The sequence below is a fragment of the Nerophis ophidion genome, linkage group LG10 (assembly GCF_033978795.1).
Source record: "Nerophis ophidion isolate RoL-2023_Sa linkage group LG10, RoL_Noph_v1.0, whole genome shotgun sequence".
Lineage (NCBI taxonomy): Eukaryota > Metazoa > Chordata > Actinopteri > Syngnathiformes > Syngnathidae > Nerophis > Nerophis ophidion.
Window position 1 is genome coordinate 5,488,186 of NC_084620.1, and position 17,493 is coordinate 5,505,678.

Here is a 17,493-nt window from a genome sequence, read left to right on the forward strand (position 1 = left end):
GAGCTTTGCCTTCCGGCTCAGCTCCTTCTTCACCACAACAGATCGGTACAACGTCCGCATTACTGAAGACGCCGCACCGATCCGCCTGTCGATCTCACGATCCACTCTTCCCCCACTCGTGAACAAGACTCCTAGGTACTTGAACTCCTCCACTTGGGGCAGGGTCTCCTCCCCAACCCGGAGATGGCACTCCACCCTTTTCCGGGCGAGAACCATGGACTCGGACTTGGAGGTGCTGATTCTCATTCCGGTCGCTTCACACTCGGCTGCGAACTGATCCAGTGAGAGCTGAAGATCCCGGCCAGATGAAGCCATCAGGACTACATCATCTGCAAAAAGCAGAGATCTAATCCCGTGGCCACCCACGGGAAATACATAAACAACCTAATGTAAATAATCAAATGTACATCTAATGTATATACTGTACTTGTTCTTATGCTATGTGAACTCACTATGTTCTCTGCTGGCTGTACATATCCTACTAAATAAGACCTACACTGTTTCAATGTCCACATTTCTCTGTTGATGCAATTGTTGATGACTGAAGTACTGATATCAACCAAAGCTCCTCATCTCACACCCCGGATTGTAAATAATGTAAATAATTCAATGTATATACTATGATGATTGTATTATGCTGATAGTATATATTTGTACCATGAATTGATTAACGAGGACCCCGACTTAAACAAGTTGAAAAACTTATTCGGGTGTTACCATTTAGTGGTCGATTGTATGGAATATGTACTGAACTGTGCAATCTACTAATAAAAGTATCAATTTAATCAATCAATCAATGACTTCACTAAGGGTCAACTTATACGTCGTTGACAATATATAACAACAAAAGTTGATTAAAAAAAATCAAGTGACCACAGTAGCATCTTTTTGTCGTTTATTGTCGTGTCTTCATTATTTTTTCCCCTAAATATTTAGTAAAGGTGAAGATTGTCACTTGTGTGATGTCATCTTAATATTGAAGTGAAGTGAATTATATTTATATAACGCTTTTCTCTAGTGACTCAAAGCGCTTTACATAGTGAAACCCAGTATCTAAGTTACATTTAAACCAGTGTGGGTGGCACTGGGAGCAGGTGGGTAAAGTGTCTTTCCCAAGGACACAACGGCAGTGACTATGATGTCGGAAGCGGGAATTGGACCTGCAACTCTCAAGTTGCTGGCACGGCCACTCTACCAACTGAGCTATACCGCCACAATGAATTGACCATATCCAAATATCTATGTACATATGTTCTCTTTATATGTGCAGCTTCCCATTGATCCAGCCCACCTCAGTCATCATGAAATGATACAACACATATAACAGCAATAGTGTATGATGATAATATTCAGAGGCTCGGTGACTGCAGCCTTCAGCGGAAACACAACATGACCACATTGCACCTTCATTTTAAACCTAAGAGTAAGTAGTGAGCATACCGTGTTCGCCAGTTTAGTGACACTGTAAGTCAGTGCAACTGCAAACCCATTGACCATCAGAAATAATCATTATTATTGCACAAGATTCACCCCCTAAGGCCTCTAAACTCTCACAAAAAATAAAAACGCAGAGGCCACTTAAAATCAACGGTATGTTTACACTTTTTGATAACACCAGCACAGGTCCTCGGATAGCTGAAAAATACCAAAATCTATATACATTATTTAAATGTAAGAAATGGTACACTCCAGTTTGTAAATTAAGAGTCTTTTGAAGAAGGAAAAAAAACATAAATGTTCATAGGTCATAACTGAGAAGAAAAAAAGAAGTGGAATAGAAGTATGACCATCAAATCAATAAAAGTTTACCCTTATAAGGCACAACAGCCTACTCACTGTTTCACCTTGTACGTTAGTTACCCTTAGCAATCGCATCTCACTTTGAAGAGAGTCCAGACATACTGCATTTAAATAGAAGCTAAAATGGAACATGAAGCAGAGCCGACATCAGCGGCAAACATCTGCAGCAGGCTCCGGATGATACAGGAATGAGAGCTTCAATCCATTTTCTACTGCTTGTTCCTCTTGGGGGGAATGAAAGCTTGTATTTATAAAAAAAACAAGGTTACTGGTGATGCATTGATGCGATTTAGACAGTCTGCAAAAAGGGGCCTCCCAATTTCTGGATGCTACACGTCTGGCTACCTCAGTCCAGACATGCGGAACTGTCTCAAATAGTCTGAAAGCTGGAATAAGATGACTGAGAATTGGAGAGTAACATTTGGGATTCATCTCGTCAAGTAAAAAAAAGAGTAAGAAACCCACAGCTTTATAGAAAGAAAGCATATAAGAACTTGTTCTTGTGGTCAAGTAGAAATGGAATCAACAATGTGCAGAATGTGAGCAAGATCAAAAATAGACACAGCAAAAGACCATCGAGTGAATTTTTCAGTTCAATTTTTCACATTCAATCACCGTCAGCCTTTGAGAAAACCCGCTCCTCCCTTGTTCAGCCAAACAAGTCTTTCAGGTCGTTGTTGGCGGACGTGCTGTGCTTAAGCCCGCTTTGGTTCATGCTAACTGGAGTTTGAGAGAAGTTTTGTGGGCTGAAAAAAGGGTTTGCTTGCATCCCGAAGCCGCCCATGCCCGCTGAAGCCCCCTGTATCGCAGTTTGAGCGTTCTGGGGCGAACCAAACTGACCGAGCCAAGGGCTGCTGTTTCCGGGGACTGGCTTGGGAGCTATCTGGTTGAGGGTGACTTTGGGCTTGTTGGATGTGAAAAGGTGGTCCAGCGCCGACAGGTCCGGTCCTTTGCTCATCTGCCCGGCAGCTCCTTGATTCTGTGTGAGGGCTCCAAAGTTGGGGGTGCTGGTTGTGGTTGCCATGCCGCCGTAGACGTTGGGGCCTGGAGGCCGCATATTCATCCCCATGCCCGCCGTCTGAAAGCCCATGGCGGGGTTGAAGCCGTTGGACACCGCGGTGCCTATGGAGCCCACGGGGAAGTTGGGGCCACTCTGCACTAAAGAAGGTCGAGGTGTGTTGGCCAAGGACATACTGTTTAGAGATGTCATGTTTAGAAGGCTGTTGGTCAGATCCTTTGTCTGCAACACACAAGAAAAGTCAGTCAAGCCAAATGTTTGGCTTACAAAATTACAGACTGCAGAATGCCATCTTTGCCTGTGAGTTGGTGCTGGCGGGCGGTTTGATGCTCTGAGGTGCCAGCGGCTGTTGACTTCTTAGTTTGGCAGCCTGCTCTTGTTCCTTCGCCAGTCGCTGCTTCTCCTCTAGCGTCAGAGACATCTAAGATAATTACAAAAGGGGTATCAGTTGGGTGGATGAGATGTTAATAGAAAACAAAAGCTACATCAAATCTTTGTACCCTATTAGGCTGCGGGGCTGCTGCTGACGAACCATTCTCCTTCCCGTTGACCCCTGTGCTGCCAAAAATGTCATCAATCTGGAAATAAATACAGGCTATGTGAAAGTCATGTTTGAAATGCAAATGGGAGTCTTTCTTACTCTCGACTGGACTCACCTGGTTTCCAGAGGATGATGGGCTCTTGGTCTCCTCTGGTTGCTTCCCTGTGTTTGAGATGTTCATACTCCTGACAGAGGAAAACAAAGAACAATTATAGAAAAAGAAAGACGCTTGTCTGTCATTGCTTATTGAAATCACAAGACACCTATGCTGCTCCTGCATGATGTGCAGCTGCTCCAGCTTGGTCTTGTGCTCCGCCTCCATGCGACTCAACATGTCTCTAATGACTACCATGAACGAGTTGAACTGAAACACAAATCAAAGTTGCATCAGGACATTCTCAAAATGAGTTATTAATATTTACTTTACATGTCTATCAGATGCCTAGGTTAAATTTATTTTGTTAGATGACAGAATAACAAAAATATCTTATCAAGTGTAAATTTCATTGGCTAATATTTTTGCCTCAGTTATTGTCAACGACCTATTTTTCCTTGACTAAAATAAGACGATGACTATTCAAAAGAAATACACAATAACTAAGATAATGATAAAATCAACCGACAATTATAATCATGTTTATTTTGTCTTGTAAACGGGTAAAATAAATTGGGAATATATCCAATCACAGGCCAAGAGTACAAAGGCGAGCCAATAAGATGCTTTTCTTTGTGAAATAGAGAAGTTGGATTTCTCACCGCCAAAACAATATATGGATTTAACAGGACATGTATGACATATGTATGCATTTAACAAATTCCACATCTAAATACGTGTATTCGTTGACACGTTTTATGAAACTCAGTAGTTGCGCTGACACAATATTGACGCCAGTTACAGAGCAGCTTAGATGATGTGATCACAGAACAGTAAATATCAGCCAATAAACTACGTATTCAACTATTTCATGTGACAACTCTGACTCGACAGCAGACCATAAAGCGATTATGAGCACAGAATTAACCTGTCACTAGCCCGCCTTACACCTGATTGTAGCTGAGATAGGCGCCAGTGCCCCCCGCGACCCCAAAAGGGAATAAGCGGTAGAAAATGGATGGATGGATAGTATTAAAAATGAGGACTTTATTCAATTAAAGCTGACTGTTCCAAAGAAAACTAAAATGCCCAATCTGACAAACTTTATGAAGTTGAAACAAAGAAAAAAAGATTCATACTTATTGGAGCAAAAAATGACCAACTGCATCATTCTTAACTATAAGCTCATGCTACTTTTGTTAAACCAATGCATCAAAGGAAACTTTAAACATGTTTCACCTTTTATACTTTAGTTGATTGAATTTACTAGAATTGTAGTTAACTAAAATATTGTGAAAATTTGTCAACTAAAAGAGAGTAATGTTTGACTGTGATTAATACATTTAAAATTGCTTTCAAAATTAACCCTGCCTTATAGTTGTGAAAATACAAGATGTCATTTGAGTGCAGTACAAAACCTTCAACATATGCATAGAATCTATGGGAATACAAAAAATATACCTGGTTAAGGTTGAGGTTGTTGTCGATGCTGAGTGACACCAGGTGTGGCACGCTCTTGCTTGCCAGGTTCTCCTTGGGAATGCCCAGTTTCTTGTGACTGAAGGTACACTTGTAGATTCCTACAACAAGAAAAGTATGTCAGTCTTTCAGGAACACATTGATTATAATGAGGAGGAGGGAGTGTCGAGCTCACCTAGAATTCCCATGAGTACTGCTGGCTCTCTGGAAGGGATCTGCTGCAGGAAGGGCAGGATCTCATCAATGACATACCATTTGTCCAGGTACTCTAGGATCTTTCCAAGACACACCAATGAGTTCACACGCACCTGCACGATGACAAGGAGGGGAAAAAGTCATAATGCGTGTGTGTGCATGAAATTGAGCTGGAGGATGAAAAAATACTCACAGCGAGCGAGGAGGTTTGCAGACAGGCAGATTTAATTCGAGGGATGAGGGAGTTCTTCATTGAGGGATAGTCGATCAGGTTGGCGAATGTTGGGATGATGTTGAGGCATAGCTCCTGAAAGACGTAGGAAAATTCAAGAAATTGTGAGCAATCATTGCAAACATAATACAAGTATCATAAAGGCACAAAATGGCTGCACCTGGATCTGCACAGAAGGTGCTTCCAGGGCTCTGTAAACCATCGGCAGCACACTGTTCTTGATGTCCTCCGCCGGCGTTTTGGTCAAGAGGAGGTCCATTTTTTGCAGGAAGATCAGCAGAATCTGCACAGTGACACGGTTATAAAAGACAACTTAGACGTGCATCAAGGACTGCATGTGAACAGACATAGCTGTTGGCCTACCATGTTACTAGCCTGAAGAAGCATGGGAAGCATCACAAAAAGAGGACAAGTCTGATAAAGTGACAGAGCCAAGTTCCATATCTTATTTTTTTGGTTTTGTTTGTACCTGAACGGGCTCCTGCTGCTTGAATACTGGCGTGAGGTCCGGCAAAATGAGGCGCACATACTCGTCCTTGGTGCACTCCTCTGCAATGAGCAGCACGTTGGGCAGAACGAAGGGAACCATGTCTGGGTTGATGAACTCCGAAGTGAGCGACGGCAAGATGCGGTACACCACCACTCTCTGCGAGACAGGAAATAAGACCACTGCTTTAATATCCAGAGGGCATTTATTGGTGGTCACTTGCGGCATTACACTGCATTTCTTATCAGCTATTTCGGTACATTAAAAAGCCAGTACAGCCTTTGGCTATTGATAACGCCAAAGAAAAGTCAGAGCTTGAAAACTATCTTCTCTTTGGTAATACTTTTACTTCGCGGTAAAATACGTTAACAGACAATGACCAGTGGCTGGGACGAATGCAGTGTGCCGCCATTGTTCAGTAGAAATCCAGAGCAGCGCTTCAACTTTCAACGAATAATGCTGCCCTTGACAGTCTTACTTTGGTTTTCGTACAGCCCACATTTCGTGTGATTTGGTGTTCAACGAGAATTTGCGTCAACATTTTGCCTCAGTTTTCATATGACGTCTCAGTTGTCACACAGCCAATCATTGCATATAACAAAGTACTTTGTCTGCCCCAACAAAGAATAGGTCCCCGTGGCTCTCACATAACACCTTTTTCTCCGCTCATCACCATTTTCGCCAACATGAGTCTTTAATTAAAGGTAAAAGTGAGGTTAAATGTTCCTTTATCCGTTTCATTCATCATTTATATGCATTTCATATTGTTTTCTGCATGTAAAATTATTATTACAGTAAGCCCTCGGTAATTGGTTGCAGCACAGCCTGTTTTTGATTTAATTTCCTCAGAAGTGGGAATTATTCATTATAAATCTAATATTTTTAAAAGTAAGGCATAAAAAAACAATTTACGACCTTATAAAAACAGTTTTTAACATTATAAGAGCCATTTAGAATTGAAATAACACCCACATAGTCACCTTTACACTTTTTTATTCCAACATAGTCAAACTACCTGAGGGTGAGCCAATAATTGGCAACGATACTGAACTGAACGTGCTCTGATTAGGTTGGTCTCACGTAGGGGCCCATATTACCTTAATACTGATATGTTTAGTAAATTTAGTTATTTCTATGCTTGAAAATGCTTAATTAGGAAAAAATCGGTTGAATATGCTTAAAAAACAGCCAAAAACAAAACAACTCAGTGATAAAGTGTAGATCCAAATTTGAAGCGCTTTTGACAGTATTCTCTATAAAATTAATTTTGTTTTATATTTTTGGGTATCTGGAACGGATTCAATAGATTTACATTAATTATTGGATTTTTTACCCCCATATTATTCAGTTTTCCTTAGTCGTTTTAAACGTACTACAGTACTGGCAATAACCAAGGTAACGCTGCACTAAAAATTAAATAACTATTCACACTGTTACACTTGTCTGCATCGTTGCGCTGTCCTTAAAATAAAAACCATACATAGGATTTTCTATTTCTTATTTGAGAATGTGATTTATTTTCAAATTAGTAAAAATTTGTTTTGCAGAAAAGCTAAGCAGTTGTATGTGTTTTGTTCCCTTGTGCTAAAAATGGACCAAAGCTTGACTTTTAACCTGAGTCACGTACTGCTTTATGGCGTACAATTGCACCCCGAGTGGTCATGTGATAATGAAGCTTACCTTGGGCAGTTTGGGCAGTACTTTGGGAAGGCCTTTGTAGAATTGGGACTTTTGCAGGTTGTCCCTCTGGAAGAGCGAGTCAAAGTACTGTAGGGTGACTGCGCCCACGTCGTCAAAGAAGGGGATCTGGCGTCCGCACACACAATCAAGAAAAAAACGTCAGACACTGCCAGGCATCATGATGATGAGATGTTACATGAGGACCGATACCTTGGTCATCTGGTCGGCGTCCGGTCGGACGTTGGGCGTGACGCTAAGCAGCATTTTGACATGGTCCCGCACGGCCTCTGGAATCTTGTTCAGCCGTGCTGGACTGATATTGCTGAGCTGCAACAAAAGAAGTCTGACATTATAGCGGCTCTTTAGTATGAGTTAGAGTTACGTCCTCATCATCTTGTCCCACCTGGTCGAGCTGCCTGCTGAAACTCTTAAAAATATCGTGCTTGTTGACTTGGAAAACAGGCTTGCCCTCATTGAAGACGGCATGCATGACCACGCCCAGCGAGTACATGTCGGAGGCCGTGTCGCAGCTGACGGACAGGATGTACTCCGGGGCCAGGTACTCGGGGTTGGGGAGGCAGAGTGGTGGGAGGTTGGGGTCCCATTCCTTGCAGGAGTATTTCGGCTGCACGGGAGTTTAAGATAGCAAAAGCGTGTTTTAGTGAGACTGATTGGCGTGGAAGTATTGTGCGAACTCACCTCCGCGTCTGACGGGTTGTTTGTTGAAATGCTAAAATCATAGCCCATAATCTTCCACGAGCCGCTTTTGTTGAGGATAATGTTCTCTGGACACAAGTTGCCGTGGACCATTTTAACTCCGTTGTGCAGGAAGGACAAACCCTCCGAGATCTAAAGAGGTTTACAGGATCACTTTGAATTGGATGGTGTTTCAACCACGTGCTCACACCTAACAATGACTGCGTACTCACCTGGAGCAGGCCATACTTTGTCTCAACGTCATACAGCTTGTAATCCTTGATGTCATTCGGCACCGGGCTAGGCAGGTTATCCCACTGTCCGAGCACGTTGGCCAGACTGGCAAAGACAGGCTCTGTGCAGAAGGCCAGGCAGTCTCTGATGCCAGGAAAATGAGAGCAAATCCAGAGACTTGAGCTGGACTAGTAATAATAAATGTATCTTTTCAGGACCATGCCAAAAAACAATGTCCTCGTTTTGGCATCAAAAAGTCTAGCCAATCCACTATTTAGGTTAATTTGTGTTTTTATTACGAAAGCTTTTGTACTGCAGAACGGTGATATTGTATTGAATATGTGGATGTCCTTGGCATTTGTTGCATCTTTGTTGTTCTTGCTCGATGATAAAAGATGTCGATCAAGAAGGTAGTCTTAGAAGGAGAGGAGAAACATTTATATATTCTCAATATTCAGTGTTTTATTGTTCATAGTTAATATTGTAAATCCCAGATTCTTTATTTTTACTTACATTCTGATCGTCTATAATTCAGTAAAAAAAAAAAAAAAACCTCTAGTTTTTTTTGTTTTACATTTTTACTAAATAAGTCACACACAATGCACATGAAAATACAGAATGTGGGATTTACCATACGAACTATCAACAATAAAACACTGAATATTTAATATATATGAACGTTGATCCTGTGCAGCAGACCACTTCCTTAATCAACATATTTTATAATGAGCAAGAACAACAAAGATGCATCAAACACGGTGAAAAATAAAGGCATAAAAACAACAACATCCCCATATTCGTAAAAAATATCACTATTCTGCAGAACTTTTTTGTAGAAATCTGTCCCCGTCTAACACTCACTATCAGGCTTTTATGCTCTGTAAACAAACCCCGCTCACTCTGCCCTACTCTGTTCGTGCCCAGTCTGCAGGAGGCAGAACTTCGTATGTTACTCAAAAGTGCGAATTCTAACCATTGAAATAATTTCTATAGTTTGAAAATATCGAGCCAGCCGCATTAAAATGTTAATTATGTTGTATTATGCCCAGGTAGCCCAGTTAACTGTCTTTTTTATGCTGTTTTGTAATAAAGACACACAATAACCTCCATTATCCTCTGTCTCTAAATCCCTGCTAACCCATTACCGAAGCAGCAGGTGGAGAAACGAATGGTAATTAAATAGTAAAAGGGTTATACTTGTATAGCGCTTTTCTACCTTCAAGGTACTCAAAACGCTTTGACACTATTTCCACATTCACCCATTCACACACACATGACTCATCAGGAGCAAGGGTGAAGTGTCTTGCTCAAGGACACAACAGACGTGACGAGGTTGGTAAAATGTGGGGATTAAACCAGGAACACTCAGGTTGCTGGCACAGCCACTCTGCCAACTATGCCACGCCGTCCCCGTCTACAACACATAAGCACCAGTCAATTTAAGCCAATCAGAAGCCTGAAGAAAATTGTTTTTTGGAAAAGGCTCAATAACGCCGACATACAAATTGAGGAAAAAGCATGTGAAGCAAATTAGCTCCTAAAGGGAAAAAGCTCTTAACTGCACTTTTTTTTTTGAGGAAATGTTGTCTATCATTCACAATCCATATGTGGGACATGCACACGGTTTTCTTTTTTATGCACTCTAACTTGTAAATAAACACTAGGAAAAGTCAACTAACAACTAACAGTCACTCTATTCCGCCTATAAAATGCTCTTAAAAAACATCCAAAAGCCTCCATCATTGTTTTACATACATGCTGTAAGTATACATCATATATAGTAACAGGCACATTTATAATAACATGTAATATTTACGTATATTGCTAATTTCAAACATTATGGTGGCTTGTTAATTTCACAGACGCATCAGAATGTAAGCTATTTCCTTCAGCAGCAGCAACAACAACACAATCTGGGCATCATTCATAAGTATCATGCAGCAGTATTGCCAAGTGCTAAACATGATATACAAACTACGAACATAATAAAACAATCAAACATGATATACAAACTACGAACATAACTGCGAACATAATAAAACAATCACTTATCGTACAATGTCTGCTCTCGCCCGAGTGCGGACGGATGGGATATTCATATATTCCAGTTTAGATGAAGAATTATTCATAATCCTCATCCAGGTGTAAAAAAAAAAAAAAATACCACGAACAAGCGTATTTTCATGTATTTCTCGCCATTGCCGGGTGTAAGATAGATGTCAAAGTTGACCAACTTCTCAGTTTATGACAACATCCTTCTAGTATCTCGATAAGATGCATGATTTATAATTTAGAATGACCTTTTACCAACTTACAGGCTATGCAGCAGCAGCAGCTATGCACTGTATGTCAAAAGCTGCAAAAGCTAGTTAGCTCTCTCGAAATAAAGCCCCTAAAAATAGCTTGTCAGTGTTAGCGCTTATAACAACCATATAGTAACACTTGGTGTATATTCAGGTCATGAGATGTAAATGGAGTATTGCTGGCAGTTTTTAAATATTTTTAATTTTTTGTACGCCCATTAGCTGCAGTTAGCCAGAATGCATAAAACAAGAAAAACGTGTTATTGTCTTACATAGGTGTATGTGGAAAAATAGGCAAAAATAGTGAAGTTCCCCTTTAAATAAAATGTTAAATAATAGGAATGTAACAGTACATGTATTTAAATTGGGATTTTACCATATGCAGTGTTGAATTCTGTATAGAGGCGTACGGAATGCCTACACGTACGCAAAAAAATTAGTCGGGGATAAGAAGTGATTTTTGCCTCATGCATTGACTCAGTAATCAAATACAAGCAGACACTAATGGTGACGTTGAAGCCTAGATCTAAGAGTCTGGGGAGCGTGCTTAAAACTGTCATTAAAAAAAAAAAAATACGAAGCCCATCTTAACTCGCAGAAGTCATGACTCATGATTACAAATCATGACTTCTTATTAGGCACTATTAAGACAGAACATGCAGGCACTCTCCCACTCTTTGGAAACACTTCACCTTCCCAGTGAAACATATCGACGGAGATGTTCAAATTGCGGCCTGGGGCCATTTGCAGCATGCAACTGGTTTTATTGGCCTGAAGCAGCACATTGTAGATGTAAATAAATAAAAAAAAACTAAACGAAATAAACACAACAGAAATGGCCAGATCAATCAAAAATACACATATTGTAACACAAAAAAACGAGTAATTTTGATACTAATAACTTGGATTACGCGACAAATATCGGACAGATAATTATCGTGCGGACATAAGGAATTTCTGCAGAAGACATTTTGCGTGCTACAAGCACCATATATTTTGCAAACATTCCCCCAAGAGGAGGGTGAAAAAAAAACATCACTCTTCAACACGTCAAACTTCATCAGCCACCTGAAACGCCCGCATCGCTCGGGCAGTAAGTAAAAAGCCTAAAAAGACGCCTGCATTGCTGAAGAAGCTGCCCCACAGCCAGACACAAAGAAAGGGCGCGCACAATCTATACAATTAACGATACAATTTTTATGCAAAATATTATACATATAAATAAACTGTAACGGGTTAAAGGCCTACTGAAACCCACTACTACCCACCACGCAGTCTGATAGTTTATATATCAATGATGAAATATTAACATTGCAACACATGCCAATACAGCCTTTTTAGTTTATTAAATTGCAATTTTAAGTTTCCCGGGAGTTTTTTCTTGAAAACGTCGCATAATGATGACGTGTACGCTTGACGTAACGGGCTGTTAGGAATATGAGCGCTGCGCACACACGCAGCTAAAAGTTGTCTGCTTTAACGGCATACTTACACAGTATTTTGGAGATCTGTGTTGCTGAATCTTTTGCAATTTGTTCGATTAATATTGGAGGAGTCAAAGTAGAAAGATGGAGTTGGGAAGCTTTAGCCTTTAGCCACACAAACATACGGGGATTCCTTGTTTAAAATTCACGGAGGTGAAACTTTACTATGAATCAGATCCCAACCGAATGTCAACCAGTAGGTTTCGGTGAGAAAATTGTGGTTAAAAAGTCGCTTCTTACCGGTTATCAGCTGAGCTTGTGCCGCCCATAAAGCTGCCGTCGACTTCTCTGAGACACTGCGCGTCAACACCCGGCCGTGGACGTACACTTCCGACTATCAGGTACTGTTAAACTCACTAAAACACTAGCAACACAATAGAAAGATAAGGGATTTCCCAGAAATATCCTAGTAAATGTCTCTAAAATCCGTCTCAGTGCAATCGCATTTTTTTTTTGTTTTTTTCTAGTCCGTCGCTATCAATATCCTTAAACACAAATCTTTCATCCTCGCTCAAATTAATGGGGAAATTGTCGTTTTCCCGGTCCGAATAGCTGTTTTTGTTGGAGTCTCCCATTAAAATCAATGTGAATATGTGAGGAGCCATCAACATGTGTTGTCATCGTCTGCGACTTCCGGTGGAGGCAGGGTTTTTCTCTTAGCACCGAAAGTTGCGAACTTTATTGTGGATGTTCTCTACTAAATCCTTTCAGCAAAAATATGGCAATATCGCGAAATAATCAAGTATGACACATAGAATGGACCTGCTATCCCTGTTTGAATAAGATAATCTCATTTCAGTAGGCCTTTAAATGATTTAATGAATGGATGAGTTCATCTATGGATGCACGGCCAAAAAAAAAAGCAGTTTGTCACCTGGACTCTTCCAGAGGATGCTGTACTGTCAGAAGGCGGGGGTGCCGCAACCTCGTCAGCTGTTGTACTCCTCGCTTTAGGGAGTCTATAATTTGGTCCTTGTCGAATTTCTGATACTTGTCGATCATCTTTTTGTCAAACACAAACACGGCCACTTCCTGGAGAGGACAAAACACGTGTCAAGGAGACTATAAGTCTAAATGACGGCAGCTTTTGTTTTAGGAGGTCAGTAACCTGTTTGGTGGACTTCTTGGTGCCATTGTAGATCCTCCAGCACATGCTGGGACCGCCGCTGGCAATGTGACGGCCCACCTCAAACTCTCGTGTCACGGGGTTGCCCATGACGGCACTGGTGACGTCAGCAGTCACTTTGGTCACCGTGCTCTTCAGCTTGTTCAGCATGGACTCCATGTTGAAGGTGGACCAGGCAGCTGGAAGGAAGCCCGGGGTGGTTAGCATCTCCAGGCACACTGCAAACTACACTCTCACGTTAGAAAATTATTAACTTTTTTTCTTTTTTTGTCTCAACTTCCCAGCACCTTTTTGAAATATGTTAAAAAGGAACTTGAGAGGGTGTTACACAACAGGAAGTCAGAGTTGATGTCACCGCACAGCATAGTGCATACATTAGAATTAGTGGTAGATCAAAATACATTCTAAATAGAGATCTCCGATAATCGCTTTTTGGCCGATATCCGATAATGTCCAACTCTTAATTACCGATTCCGATATCAACCGATACCGATATATACAGTCGTGGAATTAACACATTATTATGCCTATTTTGTTGGGATGCCCCGCTGGATGCTTTAAACAATGTAACAAGGTTTTCCAAAATAAATCAACTCAAGTTATGGAAAAAAATGCCAACATGGCACTGCCATATTTATTACTGAAGTCACAAAGTGCAATTTTTTTTTTAACATGCCTCAAAACAGCAGCTTGGAATTTGGGACATGCTCTCTCGGTTGAGGTGGGTGGGGTTGGGGGGGTGCGGTGTTGAAGTGGTGGGGGGGGGGTATTGTAGCATCCTGGAAGAGTTAGTGCTGCAAGAATTTCTGGGTATTTGTTCTGCTGTGTTTCTGTCATGTTGCGGTGCGGATGTTCTCCCGAAATGTGTTTGTCATTCTTGTTTGGTGTGGGTTCACAGTGTGGCGCATATTTGTAACAGTGTTAAAGTTGTTTATAAGGCCACCCTCAGTGTGACCAGTATGGCTGTTGACCAAGTAAGCATGGCATTCACTTGTTTGTGTGAAAAGCCGTAGATATTAGAGTTAAAGTACCACTGATTGTCACACACATACTAGATGTGGCGAAATTATTCTCTGCATTTGACCCATCACCCTTGATCACCCCCTGGGAGGTGAGGGGAGCAGTGGGCAGCAGCGGTGCCGCGCCCGGGAATCATTTATGGTGATTAAACCCCCAATTCCAACCCCTTAATGCTGATTGGGCTGGTACGCAAATGCAGTGCCTTTAAGGTTTATTGGCGCTCTGTACTTCTCCCTACGTCCGTGTACCACTCCGTACAGCGGCGTTTTAAAAAGTCATGAATTTTACTTTTTGAAACCGATACAGATCATTTCCGATATTACATTTAAAAGCATTTATCGGCCGATATCAGCAGTTCGATATTATCGGACATCTCTCATTCTAAACATTTGTTACAATTCCTTTACTGAGGATGAGCACAATGTTGTCATTTTACACAGTAAAAAATATGTTTTTTTTAATTACTTTGTCAGCATATTTTCTACCCTCATTCATGCCAACAACTGCACATAAATGAAGCACAATGAATGCATTATTTTCCTTTAGGAATTTTCATTCAAACATCATAACGAGGAGTTTGGCTGCAATTACCCACACAATAATTTAGCGCCCCCCGCGACCCCAAAGGGAGTAAGCAGTAGAGAATGGATGGACCATGAATTGATTAACGTGGACCCCGACTTAAACAAGTTGAAAAACTTATTCGGGTGTTACCATTTAGTGGTCAATTGTACGGAATATGTACTGTACTGTGCAATCTACTAATAAAAGTATCAATCAATCAATCAAAAACTTATAATGTCACTAAGTGTAAACTGTATTTAAAAAAAGAAACAACGTTATTGCTGGTTTGCTCGTGCTAGTTAGGTTGCTTAGCGCAAAAATATTGACAATCTGGTGACATGTGTATACTTGGACAGGTCCAAACACAATTTAAGCCTGTATTTTATCCATCCATCCATCCATTTTCTACCGCTTATTCCCTTTGGGGTCGCCGGTGCCTATCTCATCTACAATTGGGCGTAAGGCGGTGTACACCCTGGACAAGTCGCCCCCTCATCGCAGGGCCAACACAGATAGACAGACAACATTCACACTCACATTCACACACTAGGGCCAATTTAGTGTTGCCAATCAACCTATCCCCAGGTGCATGTCTTTGGAAGTGGGAGGAAGCCGGAGTACCCGGAGGGAACCCACGCAGTCACGGGGAGGACATGCAAACTCCACACAGAAAGATCCCGAGCCCGGGATTGAACCCTGACTACTCAGGACCTTAGTATTGTGAGGCAGACGCACTAACCCCTCTTCCACCGTGAAGCCCGCCTGTATTTTATATTTATGTTATCATCTGGGGAATTCATTAAATGTAATCATCCCTAGCCAGGATCTTCAGCTCTCACTGGATCGGTTCGCAGCCGAGTGCGAAGCGACCGGAATGAGAATCAGCACCTCCAAGTCCGAGTCCATGGTTCTCGCACGGAAAAGGGTGGAGTGCCATCTCTGGGTTGCGGAGGAGACCCTGCCCCAAGTGGAGGAGTTTAAGTACCTAGGAGTCTTGTTCACGAGTGAGGGAAGAGTGGATCGTGAGATCCAGTAATGCGGACGTTGTATCGATCCGTTGCGGTGAAGAAGGAGCTGAGCCGGAAGGCAAAGCTCTCAATTTACCTTCTACGTTCCCATCCTCACCTATGGTCATAAATGGGTTGTACTTGTATAGCGCTTTTCTACCTTCAAGGTACTCAAAGCGCTTTGACACTACTTCCACATTTACCCATTCACACACTGATGGAGGGAGCTGCCATGCAAGGCGCCAACCAGCACCCATCAGGAGCAAGGGTGAAGTGTCTTGCTCAGGACACAACGGACGTGACGAGGTTGGTACTAGGTGGGATTTGAACCAGGGCCCCTCGGGTTGCGCACGGCCACTCTTCCACTGCGCCACGCCGTCATGAGCTTTGGGTCATGACCGAAAGGACAAAATCACGGGTACAAGCGGCCAAAATGAGTTTCCTCTGCCTGGAGAGAGAGATAGGGTGAAAAGCTCTGCCATCCGAGAGGAGCTCAAAGTAAAGCCGCTGCTCCTCCACATCGAGAGAAGCCAGATGAGGTGGTTCGGGCATCTGGTCAGGATTCCACCCGAACGCCTCCCTAGGGAGGTGTTTAGGGCACGTCCAACCGGTAGGAGGCCACGGGGAAGACCCAGGACACGATGGGAAGACTATGTCTCCCGGCTGGCATGGGAACGCCCGGGAAGAGCTGGACGAAGTGGTTTGGGAGAGGGAAGTCTGGGCTTCCCTGCTTAGGCTGCTGCCCCCGCGACCCGACCTCGGATAAACGGAAGAACATGGATGGATGGTAATCATCCCCTCATACGCCACGCAACACAATTCCACCGTTAATAGCGACCAATAACCCTTCAAATGTCGTTTTGACAAGTGCGCGAGTTACACATATAGTCATAGTTAGCGTTAATTCCGCTTTAAGTGTTAAGTAGCTTGTAATTCACCAATAATTCCCCGACGCTAACTAGCCGACAATGCGCAGTGAACATCGCAGTCATGACAAGTGTTTATCAAAAAAGCCCAACACCAAGACGAAACATTCCTGTAACTTACAATAATAAGATGCCTTCAAGTGAGTCCCCCTTTTAGAAACAATGAAGCGAGACTCCCAAGGAGCGCCGTCACTAAAAGCTGTGACTTAGAGCGCCCATGTTTTCATGTCGCGCACAGAATCAGCTAGCATGCTAGGCTAGGCGAGAGCGTAGTGCTACTTCCGGGTTTTGTCGCTTACGTCACCATTGTTTTTTGTTGCAATGACATTATATATTTAATAATATGCTCACTATGGAAGCCTTTTTCCACTACTAAAAAATATTCCAAGAGATAAAAATATATAATTATGGGATTGTGAAAGATATACATCTGGGGATGGGTTGATTAGCACAGTGTTTTTCAACCAGATTGTCTAATTTCAACTATTTGGGTTAAAAATATTTTTTGCAAACCAGTAATTATAGTCTACTAATGATGTGTTGTTGTTGGGTGTCGGTGCTGTCTAGAGCTTTTCCATATCAGTAGATGGCAGCCGGTAGCTAATTG

The 17,493-nt window shown here is 42.1% G+C and overlaps 1 protein-coding gene across 3 annotated transcripts; it reads right to left on the bottom strand.

Moving 5' to 3' along the window:
* Window positions 1-878: 878 nt before the first annotated feature.
* scyl2 (SCY1 like pseudokinase 2) lies at window positions 879-17,169 on the bottom strand. Of its 3 annotated transcripts, none has more exons than XM_061912166.1 (19): window positions 17,008-17,169; window positions 13,352-13,548; window positions 13,118-13,275; window positions 8,456-8,600; window positions 8,226-8,375; window positions 7,930-8,151; window positions 7,737-7,853; window positions 7,527-7,652; window positions 5,829-6,005; window positions 5,723-5,734; window positions 5,520-5,642; window positions 5,321-5,434; window positions 5,108-5,240; window positions 4,915-5,033; window positions 3,623-3,723; window positions 3,475-3,544; window positions 3,319-3,396; window positions 3,117-3,239; window positions 879-3,040 (listed from the first exon to the last, which is right to left on the bottom strand). In XM_061912166.1, the coding sequence occupies exons 2-19, from the start codon at window positions 13,526-13,528 to the stop codon at window positions 2,450-2,452; spliced, it is 2,736 nt and encodes a 911-aa protein (XP_061768150.1). In that variant the 5' UTR covers window positions 13,529-13,548; window positions 17,008-17,169; the 3' UTR covers window positions 879-2,449. The 3 variants fall into 3 exon arrangements, with proteins under 3 accessions (XP_061768150.1, XP_061768147.1, XP_061768148.1); XM_061912163.1 differs by having other exon boundaries at window positions 13,352-13,594; XM_061912164.1 differs by lacking the exon at window positions 5,723-5,734 and having other exon boundaries at window positions 13,352-13,594; window positions 17,008-17,168.
* Between the last annotated feature and the right edge of the window lie 324 nt (window positions 17,170-17,493).